The 15,927-nt window shown below is 33.3% G+C and overlaps 2 protein-coding genes across 2 annotated transcripts; one reads left to right on the plus strand and one right to left on the minus strand.

Annotated features, from left to right (window-relative positions):
* Nucleotides 1–1,363: 1,363 nt before the first annotated feature.
* On the plus strand, nt 1,364–8,288 carry LOC108489074 (V-type proton ATPase catalytic subunit A). Its single transcript, XM_017793343.2, has 20 exons — nt 1,364–1,733; nt 2,740–2,866; nt 3,043–3,098; nt 3,210–3,266; nt 3,438–3,549; nt 3,629–3,666; nt 4,030–4,131; nt 4,228–4,284; nt 4,604–4,675; nt 4,749–4,850; nt 4,944–5,006; nt 5,085–5,217; nt 5,441–5,547; nt 5,964–6,158; nt 6,269–6,355; nt 6,487–6,591; nt 7,116–7,213; nt 7,335–7,413; nt 7,672–7,760; nt 7,849–8,288. Exons 1-20 carry the CDS (start codon nt 1,656–1,658, stop codon nt 7,961–7,963), a joined length of 1,872 nt encoding a protein of 623 aa, XP_017648832.1. The 5' UTR covers nt 1,364–1,655; the 3' UTR covers nt 7,964–8,288.
* A 601-nt stretch (nt 8,289–8,889) lies between these two features.
* Nucleotides 8,890–15,189, minus strand: LOC108489075 (7-dehydrocholesterol reductase). Its single transcript, XM_017793345.2, has 13 exons — nt 14,929–15,189; nt 13,276–13,498; nt 12,983–13,038; nt 12,376–12,478; nt 12,221–12,286; nt 11,662–11,775; nt 11,377–11,503; nt 10,690–10,790; nt 9,977–10,102; nt 9,812–9,876; nt 9,522–9,603; nt 9,349–9,431; nt 8,890–9,179 (listed from the first exon to the last, which is right to left on the minus strand). The coding sequence occupies exons 1-13, from the start codon at nt 15,027–15,029 to the stop codon at nt 9,113–9,115; spliced, it is 1,314 nt and encodes a 437-aa protein (XP_017648834.1). The 5' UTR covers nt 15,030–15,189; the 3' UTR covers nt 8,890–9,112.
* Nucleotides 15,190–15,927: the final 738 nt, after the last annotated feature.

A 15,927-nucleotide genomic window follows, 5' to 3' on the forward strand; every position in this document is an offset into this window, starting at 1 on the left:
TAATTAAACAATAATTAATTATAAATTATTTTTTTTTAAAGATTGTAACTAGTTGAAGTTTAATTCTTTTTATTTCAGTTTTATACATAAATGATAATTAATTTATTATACCTATATCTCGTGAATCCACCTCATAGCTTATAAGTCTCGATAGGGTGCCTTGCGAGCTAAAAACATTTGTGAGCATATGTGGGGACCACGCTCTTGATAGGAACAAAATATTTATCATTTGTACATTATATTTATTTATTGTCTTAATATCACAACCCATATTTATAAAGAAAGGACATTAATAAGGTTTTTAGAAGATCTAAATTAAATTTTAATTTTTATTATAGTAAAAATAAAATTTTATTATTTTAATAACTTATATCTTTATATTTTTAAATAATTAAAATAAATTTTATCACTTTAAGAGGTCAAAGTGTAATTTACCTTTACTAACTTAAAATTTTAAAAATTTTAAATATTAAAACAGAAAATTTTTCATTTTATCGAGCTAGAGCCACTTCTACTTCTCTTAACTACGCCCATGTACATTAGAAGATGGATTAAGTTTCAAACAATACAAAACTAATAAGAGAACATTACATAATATCTCGTCAATCACTTTTTTAAAATTCTTCGAAGAAGGAAATGGGATTTCTTTTTTATTTCACTCTACACTAATATCCTTAAATATCATTCTCCCTCTTCTCGTGCTCTTACTCGTTAAGAATTCAAATTCACTAATTTTTATGACTCTCCACCTATAATATAAATCATCGCAATCCTAACCTCGTATCAATATGTCACAAATAGATTAATTTATGGAATTAATGTCAAAATATAAAAGTATCTAAAAAAAATATTGTGTTGATTTTTGAAGGGATGACATGACAAATTAGATTTAGTTTAGCAATTCATAATTGCCGGATAACATATATTTTGTAGGTTGTAAAAAATTATATAATCAAATAATATATACCATATTGCGTGATATAAAATATACGATAAGATATATAAAAGCTTTTGACACGGATCCTGTCATTGAATCATCTTCTAATTTCTTTTTCGTCACCCTTGACAAAAGTTTTGACACGTCACAACTAATTATTTGGATTTTTAAAATTGTTTGAAAAATTAAAGTAAAATTTGAATTTCTTTTCATATTTTTCAAAAATAGATATTAAAATTACATATAATTTCATATTTTATATTTTTATATTTTTAAAATGCTATATTTTATATTAAATTCCCAGAAAAACAAAAACAAAAATGCCATGTGGAATGACTTAATCGGTTAGTGTCACATCTTTACCAAGATTTCACGGAATTTTTAAAAGATAATAAGGTCATATTGGAAATTTCAATAAATTACAGGGACTATTCACGAAGTTATCCCCAATAAATAAATCTCATTATCCTGTTCGGCTTCTCCTCATGTCTCTCTCTATTTATCGCCTTTCTTCTCTCTGAGTAGTTTCTTTGCTTCACTGAATTGTTCTCTTGATTCAAACACTAGGGTTTGATCGATAATTTTATTCATATTTTCCTTTACTTCAATTGCAATTATTCAGATCTTCAAAATCCGAGTTATTTTCTTTCATTTAATCTGAAATTGATTGGATTTTCCTTTTAATTTTGAAATTTAATCTAAGAAAGAAGGGGAAAAAATGCCGGCAGTTTACGGATCCAGATTGACAACTTTCGAGGATTCAGAGAAAGAGAGCGAATACGGTTATGTTCGTAAGGTGAACTCTCTTTCATTATATCATTCTTCTTATATTTTCTAACCTCAAGTCGATTTTTTTTAAACTTTGGATTGAGATTAGCTGGATGTGTTTCGTATCTTTTTATTTGATGATCCGTGTTTCTTACTGTAATTATTTTTATTTAGTTGATTTCAGGCTCTTTTTTTTGTGTTTTATAATTTCTTGATCTGTTTTTTGGTTGGAGTGAACTGATTGAGTGTTTAAATTTTTTTAAAGAAATCTTGATCTGTTTTTTTCTTTTGTTGTTATAAACTATAGTGATTTGAAATGTTTGATATATTTTATGGGGATTTTTTTTCGTTTTGAAAATGCTTGATCAGTGACTTCTCGATTGATCTGTATGTTAATTTACTTGATTATTCATAGGCTTAATTTTGTGTTCTTATTTATATCCATATTGGTAGTTAGCCTAATGATTTCTATCAGGCTTTGCTTTTATTTTTCCCTTTATTATTTTTTTGTCGTTATTTCATGCTTTCAATGCATTGTAGTCTATTATTTTTTGTAATACTGAAAATTGGCTACTTTTTTGGGTTTCAATGACTGTTTGATTATTGCCAAACTATAGTTGATTTTGTTAGGCTTGTGATAGTTTATGCTGTAATATATTTCGATTGAATTGCTTCCACTGCCCATTTCAGCTGAAATCATGCATTTGATTCAGATGCTAAGCCTGGTTCAGGATCAAATTTCTGTCACAATTTATCACTATGGGCTTGATTGAAGAAACTTGTTATTGTGAATTCCATCAGTATAGATAATGAGAAGGCTACTTTCTTTTTTATTTCTATTTTTCATGTGGGTATACAAGTAATATTGTATTTAAAGGAAGTGCTAGACATTAATATTTTGACTTTCTTTTTAAGTTCATCTATCAACTTGAAGTGCTTTTTTCTGAGTGAACACAACCTACTGAATTAGCTAGGATTAATGCATTCTCTTCTTACTTCCTTTTTCTTGTTTCTCCACTTTAACTATCACACAGGTGTCTGGACCAGTCGTCGTTGCTGATGGAATGGCTGGTGCTGCTATGTATGAATTAGTCCGTGTTGGACATGATAATCTAATTGGTGAAATTATTCGGTTGGAAGGAGACTCTGCTACAATCCAAGGTGTTTTATTAATACTAACATTACTACATTAGCCCTTTCAGTTAAAGCTTTCCTTTTGTTTATGTTCTTTGCTTTTTTGGAAAGAAAGTTTGTAAAAAGAGACTAATTACCTGTGGCTACAGTGAGGGTCCTTAGCGGAAATGAGTTCTGAAACTTTAACTATGTTCTTGTTTCAGTTTATGAAGAAACAGCTGGCCTGATGGTTAATGATCCAGTTCTGCGGACACACAAGGTCCATTATTGTTTCTTCATTTTAAGTTTTAAAGCTGCACTAGTTGCACTTCAGTTTCTTGATGGTGAGTTGATTATATTTTTGAGCTTATATCATATGTTATTTGTGCAGCCCCTGTCTGTTGAGTTGGGACCAGGAATATTGGGAAACATTTTTGATGGCATTCAGGTTCAATCATACTTTGCATGCAGTTTAAATTCCTCCACCTCTGTAGCTCTTTCTCGTCTATTTTGTTGTGAAAATCACCTTATCATTTACCTGCTGTGTTGTTAAGTAGTATTATTGAGTCCATGTTAATTGATATCTGCCCATCTTTTTATGGTTGTTAAATCAACATAGAGGCCTTTGAAAACTATTGCCAAAAGATCGGGTGATGTATATATCCCTAGAGGAGTTTCTGTCCCGGCTCTTGACAAAGATGCTCTTTGGGACTTTCAGCCTAAAAAAATCGGTATGTAGCTATTAAGATGCAACTTAATTAGATGTTGGCTTCTAAGACTGGTGTTCAATTTAATTTTTACTTCCTGCAGGTGAGGGAGACCTTCTAACTGGTGGAGACTTGTATGCTGTAAGTTTGATGCCTCATGCTCTCATTTATAATACTAGTTCCTTAAGCAAGCAGAAGCGACAGGCAATACCTTACGTATATTAACAGGGTGAGGGTTTTAAAGAAAACGATTGGAAGGGAGGGAGAGTGCATAATTGCAATTTGCTTTGATTTTATTCTACAGAAGTCAGCACACAGACAAGTTTTGTTTGAGGGCTAGGGAGCCAAAAACTTGAATAATTTAAAATAGTAATAAAACCTATATATTTCAACGCATTGCATCTCTTAAGGCAAAAACGTACAGCCAGTTGCTATGGAGAAATAGGATGGTACTTGGATCACTTCTTTTTCTTTTTGAAAATTAATACTTTAACTTCAATGCAGACCGTCTTTGAAAACAGTTTGATGCAACATCATGTTGCCCTGCCTCCTGATGCAATGGGAAAGATAACTTACATTGCTCCTCCTGGTCAATATTCTTTGAAGGTTTGGCTGTTTAACTCTTTTATCATGACATCTATATCCTTTAATGTGGGACAAAACTTTCTTTTTGCTATAACTGACCCTTTTACTTCATTGTAGGATACTGTGCTGGAACTTGAGTTTCAAGGTGTCAAAAAGCAATTCACCATGCTTCAGGTTTTGATTATTTTTCATTTTTTTAGTCATTGCGTTTTCCATGCTTATATGTGACACTAGGTGGGTTAGGTTCGTTTGAGTTTGTTCAGTACTTTTTAGTCAAATTGTTGTGTGGGGATGGGTCACATATCAATGTTGGTCATCCCTTGTACTAAAATTTGGATTTGGCCAAGATGATTTTTGTTAATTGGCTTTGGACCATTGTCTTTTATTAGTTAATTTACGTTTGGTATTCGGTCAATATTTTTCCTTCTGTAAGACCCTTTTTTGTTAATAATTGCATTTTTTTTTATATGAACTATGCTACACCTGTTTGCAGACATGGCCTGTACGTACACCTAGACCTGTTGCGACAAAACTTGCTGCAGATACCCCTCTGCTTACTGGCCAGGTAGCCTTGTTGTGAGTTGTTTTAATTAACTCTTCTTTCAAAGGAAAATGGTATTGACTTTGTGTGTGGTCAGCGTGTTCTTGATGCTCTATTCCCCTCGGTTCTTGGTGGAACTTGTGCTATTCCTGGTGCTTTTGGCTGTGGCAAAACTGTGATTAGTCAAGCTCTTTCTAAGGTTAAGTTTTTATACAGTTCTATTGAACTTAAAACTTTTTTCGATAACTCAATTATAGATATTCATTATGTTTATTTTTCTGACCATGTGCAGTACTCGAATTCTGATGCTGTTCTCTATGTTGGTTGTGGGGAGCGTGGAAATGAAATGGCTGAGGTGTTCTTTTATCTTTTATTTTGGAAATTTATCATCCTTGAAATTTTAGTTCTCTGATTCTATGTTTATTTATTTCAGGTTCTTATGGATTTCCCTCAATTGACAATGACATTGCCTGATGGTCGTGAAGAATCTGTCATGAAGCGCACAACACTTGTGGCTAACACTTCTAACATGCCTGTGGCAGCTCGTGAAGCCTCGATTTACACGGGTAAAACTTTGAATTGCTACCCATAAATTAGACAGTGTACTGTTGCATGAAGTGTAACCTCTGGGAGTAAGAGTGTCCAATTGTTTTTTTTTTTTTTTTGGCTAATTTCTTTGATTATATGACAAATTTGGGGATCTGTTTGTGTTTACCTTTGTTGCCTCCTTTTGTATTCTGAAAAGGACATGGGCTGCCAGTAACATTCTTTCTTTTAATCGATATGCAGGGATCACTATAGCTGAATACTTCAGAGATATGGGCTACAATGTTAGTATGATGGCAGACTCAACATCTCGATGGGCCGAAGCATTGCGTGAAATTTCTGGACGGCTGGTAAAATTCTTTGCCAAAACTTTTTTAGTGAAACAACCTGTCTTCCCTTTGTCTTATCATTTTCCAATGCTTCATATAGTTTAGGCTTATCGACATGGTGCATGGAGAATGCTTCAGTTTAGTCTCCGTTCATAACAGTTCATGTGGCTAATGATAAATTAATGATGTCTCTGTGTAATTGGGGGTAGAACTACTATTTCTTTTCTTTTTTTTCCCAGTTGTCTTGGTCCTCCAGCTTAATAATACTGTCAAAAATATGATTTGATGGAAAAGTGGCTTTGTTTTGTTCATAAATGAAAATGAATGAAATTTTTATTTGTTTTTAATTCTTGCATACCTCCAGTATTCACCCTTTTGTCTTCACAGCTTTCTTTCTATTAAGCTCATATTGGCATCTGATTTAATTTCTCTTGCAGGCAGAAATGCCTGCTGATAGTGGATATCCCGCTTATCTGGCTGCTAGATTAGCCTCATTTTATGAACGTGCTGGTAAAGTTAAATGCCTTGGTGGGCCAGAACGTACAGGTAGTGTGACAATTGTTGGTGCTGTTTCTCCTCCTGGAGGAGATTTCTCTGACCCTGTGACATCTGCGACCCTCAGTATTGTCCAGGTATAAATCAAGATTTTATGCATTCCCTCATTTATGTTAGTACTGTGTATGACTGTTATACTTATATATGGAAAAATGATCTCCATATTCCTTGCTGGTTTGGATTTTAGGTTTTCTGGGGTCTTGACAAGAAACTTGCTCAGAGGAAGCATTTCCCTTCTGTCAACTGGCTTATTTCATACTCAAAGTACTCGGGGGTATGTTCATGATCTGATCCCCTTTAGTTTGTAATTATCACATGATATGATTTGCCATTCTTTCCTTGAGCTGGCCTTTTCCTAAGTGGTACAACTTTTCCATATTGATTGATTGTTTCTTGTGTTCTCAGGCACTGGAATCTTTCTATGACAAATTTGATCCCGACTTTATTAGCATTAGGACTAAGGCCCGAGAAGTGCTTCAGAGGGAAGATGATTTGAATGAAATTGTCCAGGTATGTTCTCTTATCATGCTATGTTTGTTGATGAATTAGAATCTAGCTATTTATTACTGTTTAATGGCATAAGAACTTCTGAGCAGAATTTTATAGGTCAATTTTGACCAAGCATTGAATCTATTAGACACACATAATGTTGCTTTCATCCTCTTGTCCCTTCATTTGCTTTCATTTACATGTTCTGATTGTAATGTCATTGTTGTTTATGTTAGATCTGTCTAAAGGCTGGGATACTTGTTTGACCTGGTAGGCCCGGCCCGTACTGGGCAAATTCAGGCTAGTCCAACCCACATTACTACTTAATAATAATAATAAATAATTTAAATTTAGGATATTATTATAAAATATTTTTTATCTGAATAGTGAAATGGGCCAGCCCTGGCTTGGTTGTGGAACTTGGAAAACAATCAGCCTGCTGCCTCGCCCTTGGACACCTTTAGTTATGTAATCTGCTAGTGCAAACTTTTAGGACTTTTTTTCTCCTCTTACTCCAGCACTCACTGGATTTTGTATTGTTACAGCTTGTAGGAAAGGATGCTCTAGCTGAAACGGATAAGATAACACTAGAAACTGCTAAACTTTTAAGGGAAGATTATCTTGCTCAGAATGCTTTTACTCCGTAAGCTCCTGCCTTCACTATTCGACACCAGAAAATTATCGTTGTAGCTATTGTTGTTTCAATGTCTTTGTCTTGATATGGAATCAATTTATGTGTGTGTTTCTTGGTTTTGCTGTGACAGATATGACAAGTTCTGTCCATTCTACAAGTCTGTTTGGATGATGCGCAATATTGTTCATTTCAATGCTTTGGCCAACCAGGTAATGCTCTCTGTCGCTGCATCAACTGCTTATCAGTACTACCATGTTTTCCAATAATTTCTAATATGGCCAGTTTTTAGAAAAAGCATCTAGGCTGCATCTGTAGACTGTAATATATACTTAGAAATTGCACAACAGAAATTAGTATTTTAAATTCTAAAATGTCTATGCAGCTGAAGATGCGAAATTTATGTTAAGAAAGTAGAACAGCATGTTGTAGAATTATATATAATAATTAAAGTTGTTAATCAAGTGCAGGCAGTGGAGAAAGCTGCCGGGATGGACGGTCAGAAGATAACATACAGTCTTATCAAGCATCGTCTAGGAGATCTCTTTTATCGTTTAGTGTAAGTTGGAGGATTTTCCTTTCTAGTATGCTGTGGTTTTGGCCCAAAAGAAGGGACGCTAATGGTGCATAATTTGTCTATTACACAGGTCCCAAAAATTTGAAGACCCAGCGGAAGGAGAAGAAGCCCTGGTGGCAAAATTCAAAAAGCTTAACGAGGATCTTACGGCTGGTTTCCGTGCATTGGAGGATGAAACTAGGTGAACAAAAGGTTAAAGATTAGACTTTCTCCCTACCTATCCTAGTCCAGGTTTCTCTCTCTTGTGTCTTGCTAGATGCATGTCGTGCCGGCGTTGTAGCTTTTTGTTGGCATGAACTCTAGAGTGGTATTAGCTGCGAATTTGTTATTTATTACTTTCTGGCCTTTCCCTTTTTGACAGCATGAAACTGGATCCTTATTTTTATTATATATATATGTGCGTGTATGCAAATAAGATGTGTATTTTCCCTTTCAAGTTTTGGGTGGGAAAAAAACATAATAAGCTTTGTGTATTGAATATCAGGTATTTATTTATGCCTTTTTTTAAAATAGTGTTTCATTTAGTTCTTCATTTTCTCCTCTCCGGATTTCGAAAATTGAATTTGGATGATATCTGCCCCACATACACAATTTCCCTTTTTCGCAACTTGTATGTATATATATCTTTTAACAAAGGTTTTTGAAATCTTACATTTCTTAATAAATAACTAAAATTTTGAAGCAAAGCTAAGGGTCGGAGAGTCTTAAAAAGATTTTTGTTCTCTTTTAAGTCTAAAACCTTTACAAAAACTAAAAAGTTTTGGACATTTTTTCGAGTTTTCATATGCAAATTTAATTTTAAACCTTTGGGGTTCCCTCAAAAAAATGGTCCGAGATTTCATTCGATTTCAAAATATTAAATTTTAAATAAATCAAATAAAATGACGAAATCAATTGGAATATGAGTAAAAGAATTAAACTGTGATTGCTATAAATTTGTGAGCTAAAAACTAGATTATAAGTTCTGGTTAAAACCTCAAGTTTCATTATTTTTTTATTTTATATTAAAATATCTTAAAAGATAATAAAAAATCATAATAATATAACCTACTTCGAAACTGAATTGATAGCTACTCATTTAAAAGTTTAAATAATAAATTCTAAAACGGACTGAAAATAAGAATGCCAAAATTTATTTTACCATTATCACTAGTACTTGGAATATATCCTAGGATTTCAATACAAGCAGCATTTGCCAAGCAAAGCTTTTAATCCTCTACACTCAAAAAAAGACCAAAAGGAGTTTCGTTGGCAATTTGTAAAGGAGATGATGTTACAAAGCACATTGCAAACAAAATGCAGGCGGTGCACTGGATTCCCCAAACATCCATCTCTCAGTAAATTCCAGGAATGATCTTATAGGGAGCCTTGTTGCAGTATAGTTTCCAGTACTTACCATATCTGAAATAAAGAACAATCTCTAGTTACAACCTTCATTCAACTTCTAAGATGAATGATCTCATTAGTAAAACTTGAATGTTTTCTCGTTAAAACAATATTAAACATCCAAAACCTAAAGCCACTCAAAAGATAGTAGTCTGGGTAAAACACAGAAGTTTAAATTACTTACTTGGACCGGCACCGGTCATCATCCCTTTTGGCTCGGTCGAATAAGAGGATGGTAAGAAACACGACATAGAAGTATGGCAGAAACTAATGAAGTAACCAAAAGCAATAAAAAAATCAGATACAGTTACAAGTAGCACCGAGTAGTATACTTATAACAATTACGAACAAGCTTACATGGTTGAATAAAGCCGGAACAGTCCAAAAGAATGCAGCTAATATTTCTGGCACGTAATGGAAATGACGAGCCAAACCCCACCTGCAAAATCCATGATACAAAATGTGTTATGTTCGATGTGAGGTCCAAGCCACAGCTCAAACAAATTCTCCGGTAATACAATTAAGTGAACATCATCATTTCCTATAAAGGCCACCCGATTCGAGTTAAAGCTTGTACATGCTGATTTAGCCAACAAATATTTTCACAAAAGAAGGGATACTGAAAATTCATGGTAGAAAGAACTCACCATCCCGATGTTAAAAGAAGGCTGGTTTTGGTTTCCCCGGATGTTGTTGTGTAGGTGGCTTCAATCTGTAGAAAAGACCAGACGAGTTCAGACGGTGATTTCGAATACCAATGTCTGAATTTACGAACATGAAAATGGAGATGAAAACTGGCATGAGATACGAACCTTTGATGGAGCTTTTCCCCAAATTTTGCATTTGCCATTTGTTCTGCGAAATTCTTGTCTTTGCCTATCACAATCATAGTTGATATATATGCAAAGAATGCCAGCGACAAGAATATATAGTGCAAGCTACAACATAGAAAGCAAATTGTTAGAAGAGTTCATTTTTTATCCACCTACAGTGTAATTCTTTTAACTTCAGCAGAGTAAAAAATTACCAGTCTCACTTCCTATGAACAAGATTTTTAGAAGAGTTGATTTAATTCTATAGGTCCTTTCCATGATACAAGATTTTGTTTGCATGAATGAAAACAAGTATATTTACCTCAACAACCAACACTATTAATCTCCGTAAAAGCTGTACTTGACAAATACCAGCTTGGAAGCTGAATGCTGAAATCTAAATCTGCTATGTTCTTGCCCCCATCCCACCCCCCCCCCCAACAAAAAAAAAAAAAATTGTTTTTCCATGTATTTAAAGGGTTTTTAGATAATTGCATCTCCATATTCATGTCCGGATATGCATTGAACATGGATAAGAGAAGGAACAGTTGGAGTAACACAACAAAAAATGTTTTATTTCAAACAATTGCAATTCAAAATTATTGGGGTCATTAATCTCCAAACCAAGCAAGTAACATGGTCGACAAACATATAATGATAAGAACATGGCTGGCAATATATTGTCTATAATTTTCAGAGAAACGTTAACATACCTGCATTCCAAGGTTTACCGGATGGTTGACAAGGTACATCCCTGGTGAAGTATACACGGATGGAACCCAAACCAAGCAACCCCAGCAAATATAGAATCCAGCTGCCAAAACCCAGATATGAATTAAGATGGGATAGAGTTTGAAACAATATTTCAGTTATCAAAACATTAAACATCTGCAGAACACTAGAAATTCCTATGGCTGAGAATTTATAGCAAAAATTAAAACAGGCATATCTATTACAGCTTATAGAAGGTTTAATTACAAGAAACACCAAAGCCATAAACTACAATAGAATAATGAAGCATATATACATATTTCATATGCATATACATATTAGCTTTTCATACACACTTTTATAGTCTATGTTACTTGGACTCGAATTGGATACGTATGTGTTCCCACATGAGAATGTTCAATTTTTCTATATTTTTCCATGTATTTGGAGGATCCTTGAAGGTTATATCCCCATTCCTCCTCCAAATATATATCAGACATGAGTACTTCAAGAAAACTGAATAGTCAAAGCAATATAGTATATAGGAAAAGTTCATGGCCTTATTAGGGTACAATAGAATATCATGGCCCTTTTCCTAGAACTTTAGAATAGTTCGAGAGCTTATTTAATGTTTAGCCAATAAATGGGCAATATATGAGACTTCTAGACAGAAAAGTAGGAGTGTAAACCTCGATCGTGTGCAATGTCCATTGTGTTCCAGTAACCAGCTTCCCACCAAAAGAACTTTGTAACATACACAAGCATCAATGTCGTATTCACAAGCATTGAATCTGAAACTTTCCCATTGAGTTCATACTAGTAAAGAAAAAAAGTGATGTTAAAGGTGGCATCAAAAAGATTATTTTCTTAACGATAGAAGACTCAATTTAGTTTATTACAATTCAGAGCAAAATAAAACTAGTTTATTATAAACAAATAAACCAGCACTGCAAAAATTAACCAGCAAGAGTTACCTGCTTTATGCAATAGGTGACAGCGAGAACAGCCCAAGACATCATCCCGAATCTGCAATTTGTAAAGACTTTGATGTCGAAGTTTTTTCCAATTCGTGGATACAGCTCCATGCCCTGCAACAAAAAAAGAGCACAACACTCTTACGCTCACCACATGCATCATGGAAAAGCTTTCTCGAAGTTACATTGCATAATTCTTCCTAAGAACTCGTCTTTCAAGAATCTGCAGCTGCTCGTACATTACCTACTCAGTCTCTCTTTCTTCATTTTAGGTAAAAGCCAGTAGAGTACTCTACACTTCGGGTTTGTTTTTGAGAAGTTTTCATTTTTTTCACAATCTTATACTTCTATGATGCATATACAAGCATATAATTTGCATGTCTATATATGTGGCCCACACCAACAAACTTTCATTGTATAATCAACTAAAAATACAAATCTGCATTATCCAAGGCAATGTCTCAGAGTTTCATATTCGACACGATCCATACCTTTCAAGCTTGGCAAGGAACATTAAAACACCAGCTAATGTAAATATCAAAAGTTCAGAGATTCTTACCCAGTAGAAATCAATTATCAAGTTCCCCGATGACCCAGAATCTGTAGAAGAAGGTGCCACATGACCCTGCAAACATAAAGTGCAGTGGTGGAGTTAACATAATGGAAGTGTTAACTAGTGAACAAACTTACCTCGACCTAAACTTATTTCCTCACTTTAATGTATAAGAAAACACAAAAGATCAAGCTTCCAAAGATGAGTGCTGAATATATTTCTCCCAAATGATCGTAAACAACCGTGGGGTTGAAAATCTCAAACCTGGAAACAAAAATCGTAGAGAGATTGATGTTGCTTGAAAGTTAAGTCGAGACCAGAAAACAGGAATAAGAAAACTCATGTTCACTGAAAAAGAAGAAGGATCAAAGGAATGCTAGTATCATGCATTTAATTTCCGAGGAACGAATAGGAACTTTGCACCAGAAGACTACGAGTGTAAACAGCATTTCAGTATGACGAAAATCAATCACAGGGTTATTTCTGAATAAGACTAGAAGTCTGAAATTTTGGCTCAATGAGTAGGTGCATGCATCCCACTGCTAAAAGAGCACAGTTCAAATCCACCCTTACCAAATTAAAAAAGTACGAAGGTGGAATTAAAAACCGGAAACACTATTTCCAAACTGATACAGGGCCCTTATTTACATTCCGAGTTTTCCTTTCTGCACTTTCAATGACCAGTATATATAGACTTCATATATTTGTTTAATCAAAGAAAAGAAATTCTGAAATTGCATCTGATATGCTAAAAAGTAAAGTCCTTACCACCAAAGACTAATATAGGTAACCAATGTCACAAAGTACGCTGCCATACCATTCGCCTGCAAAATCAATAAAACAAAGCTGATGATTTATGCAATAAAGTAGCTATAAATATTATGATTTAAGAATTCATAATTCCATTTAAAAGATATAAAAAGGGTAAAAAAACATCAAGTAACTCAAACCTAAACTACTTGGACTAGAGGAGGCTACTCATATTCATATACCCATATCCATGTCGGTCAGACATGAGAATTTCAAGAAAAACGAAGAGTAGGAGTAACATAGACTCATACCTTGTAAACAGGTCGGTTACCAGTGGGAGATACCGGACCCTCAACCCTCTTTCCAGGGAGAAGCAATTGAAGTGCTGCTTCAAATGCTCCATAAACAAAAATAATTTTCCAAGCAATTGCAGTGGGTCTTGGCCATATATCTATAAAACCTTGCAATCCATGCTGCTTGAGATAATTCCGAGTTTGAACAACGGATCCATCAGCATGTACCATCGTATACCATCTGCATGTAGGAAGGAAACAATTTTAATACGAACTCGGCAATCAAATTATAGGAAATTTTGCAAAATCAAGGAAGAACTCGGTTAAGCAGCTACAGAAGGATATTACGCTATATTACTCAGACTTGAGTGTGAGTGTTGGATAAGGCATGTGCAATTTTTAATGTAAAACTTTAAAAGATTTGAATATACTCGTGCAGGTCTCATGCCCAATCTGACAATCATGCCTTAATTCGAGTAGAATACAACTATGGTCCACTCAAAGCTAAATGTTCCATTGTACTTTCAAAAATCAGAGCATCCTTTTTCTGATAACATTAAAATGGTCCACAGAATTAGATTTGTCAAATAAAACAAAAACATTACTAAATTCCAACTCTTAACCTCAAAAACTACTGTTTCTTAGGTGCATATATTCATGAAAAAGTAAAATTATTACAGTGCCAGCAATCACTCCAAAGAGGAAATTTTTAACGTTCAGTCAGTAACCACAAAGGTAAAACATGATAGAGTCACCTACCACATTACTCGAACTCTAGCCTTCATGTCAAATTCAAATACGAATCCAACACAAATATGTTTGATTTTTTAAATGTTTTTCATGTAGTTGGAAGATCCTAGAAAGGTCATATCCTCGTAGTCATATCCAGATATGCATTAGTTATATTGCTCTAACTTCCAATTTTTCTTGAAGTACCCATGTCTAATACTCATACCCAACACACGGGTACGAGGATATGACTTCCAAGTATTTCAAAACACATAGAAATACATAGAAAAAGATCATGCCCAGTGTAAGACAGATACTCGTATCCGACACTCACACCCGAGTCCAAGTAACATTGAAAATTTCAACAAACAAGAAAGAGTTGCATTAGCTGACCTATATGCACATGCAAAGCTCTGAATTCAGATCTATAAAACTATATATTTTCCTCTTTCTGACCCATAAAAACAAATTACTCATTTCCTCTCACGTCATGTTTTACAAACCCAAATACCTTCACGTGCCAACAACCCCATGAAAAAACTATTCCTGAACTCCAGCTATTAAAATAAAATTAGAACTTTTTTAAAAAAAATTTATATTCAAATTTCTTTTGCATCTCTCATGAACTAAACAAAGATTCAAACATTAAGCATTTTTTCCTTCATTTTCCCGGTACCCAAACAGAAAAAAAAAAGAGTGGACTTTTATCGCAAAACAATAGACAAACATAAGAAATCTATTAAATCTATTAATTTGACAACTGACGTAATATTCAATCCGTAATACCAACAACTGTCAACAACAATTTACAAAAAAAGAAAATCAATAAGATCTAAAAACTTGTTAACATTTTATCTTCATTATTATAATAGAAATTTCGATTTCACACATTAGATTAGAGAAAAAAAACACTTCAAAAAATGAAGTATTGAGTTAACTTACAGTAGGATAACAAAAGGTGGGCAAAGTGAGAGCAAGGATAACATGGAGAAATAAGTGAGTGCTGGTGAATGAACGGTCTTTGTTTCTGGAGCTGCTGCCATTTTTTGATCGCTTCTTAGTCTTTGCTCTCTTCGTTTTGGTCTTTGCTTTACTTCGATACTGATAATGAATCTCCCTTTATGAGTCCATTAGATGTATATAAAAATAAAATATCACTCATCACTGTCTTCCATGTGAAATGATGCTTTTAATTTGACTATTTAGTCCTGTCCTCTACCACCAAATATATTTGACTATTAACTCTACATACATTTTACTTTTTTTAATCATTAAAATGCATAAATTATTTTATAATTTTCATGAATGATATTAAAAAGAAAACAATGATTATTCTAAATAAAATAAAATTAATGAATTATATAAAAAACTTTTAAATTTTAAACCAATATAAATAGGAAAAAAACATAATTTTTAATGATAATTAAGAAAATTGGTATTTTAAAAATAATATTGAACGGATGAAAAAATCTAAACATTTTTGCTAAAAATAGAAAAGTAATAAAAGAAATTTTATTTTACGATTTTACCCACTTTTGGCTTTAATGTTTCAAAATAATTTGAGCTACTTCTGATTATAAATATCAATGAGTGGATTTTCATTTTTATTCAATCCCACAATCTTATCTAATTTGATAACATTGATTATAATGTTGGAAAATCATACAAGTGATTAAAATCACATTATTATAGCTTTATGAGTGATATAAATATATTAAAAAAACAAATGTTATGCTTTTTATTACTTTATTATATTATTTTAATTTTTTTCACTCGAAATTAGCTTTAATGTTTACTTTAGTATATGAGTTTCTCAATTTGATGTTTGAATTTTCTTTTATATTATTTAAGTACTTAAAATTAACTTTAAATGTTGAAATAAAATTACTCCAATCAAATGTATTTTCAAACCTTAAAATACATTATTTAAAAGACCAATTA

This window comes from Gossypium arboreum, chromosome 10, assembly GCF_025698485.1.
Source record: "Gossypium arboreum isolate Shixiya-1 chromosome 10, ASM2569848v2, whole genome shotgun sequence".
In the NCBI taxonomy this organism is placed as follows: domain Eukaryota; kingdom Viridiplantae; phylum Streptophyta; class Magnoliopsida; order Malvales; family Malvaceae; genus Gossypium; species Gossypium arboreum.

Coding starts and splice junctions, on each gene's coding strand:
- LOC108489075 (XM_017793345.2), bottom strand. CDS start 15,029: ATGGCAGCAGCTCCAGAAACAAAGACCGTTCATTCACCAGCACTCACT. Junction 12,287..12,375: donor GTGTTTTCTTATACATTAAA/GTGAGGAAATAA, acceptor TTATGTTTGCAG/GGTCATGTGGCACCTTCTTC. Junction 11,504..11,661: donor TCACCTATTGCATAAAGCAG/GTAACTCTTGCT, acceptor TTTCTTTACTAG/TATGAACTCAATGGGAAAGT.
- LOC108489074 (XM_017793343.2), top strand. CDS start 1,656: ATGCCGGCAGTTTACGGATCCAGATTGACAACTTTCGAGGATTCAGAG. Junction 1,734..2,739: donor AATACGGTTATGTTCGTAAG/GTGAACTCTCTT, acceptor ACTATCACACAG/GTGTCTGGACCAGTCGTCGT. Junction 7,214..7,334: donor GCTCAGAATGCTTTTACTCC/GTAAGCTCCTGC, acceptor TTGCTGTGACAG/ATATGACAAGTTCTGTCCAT.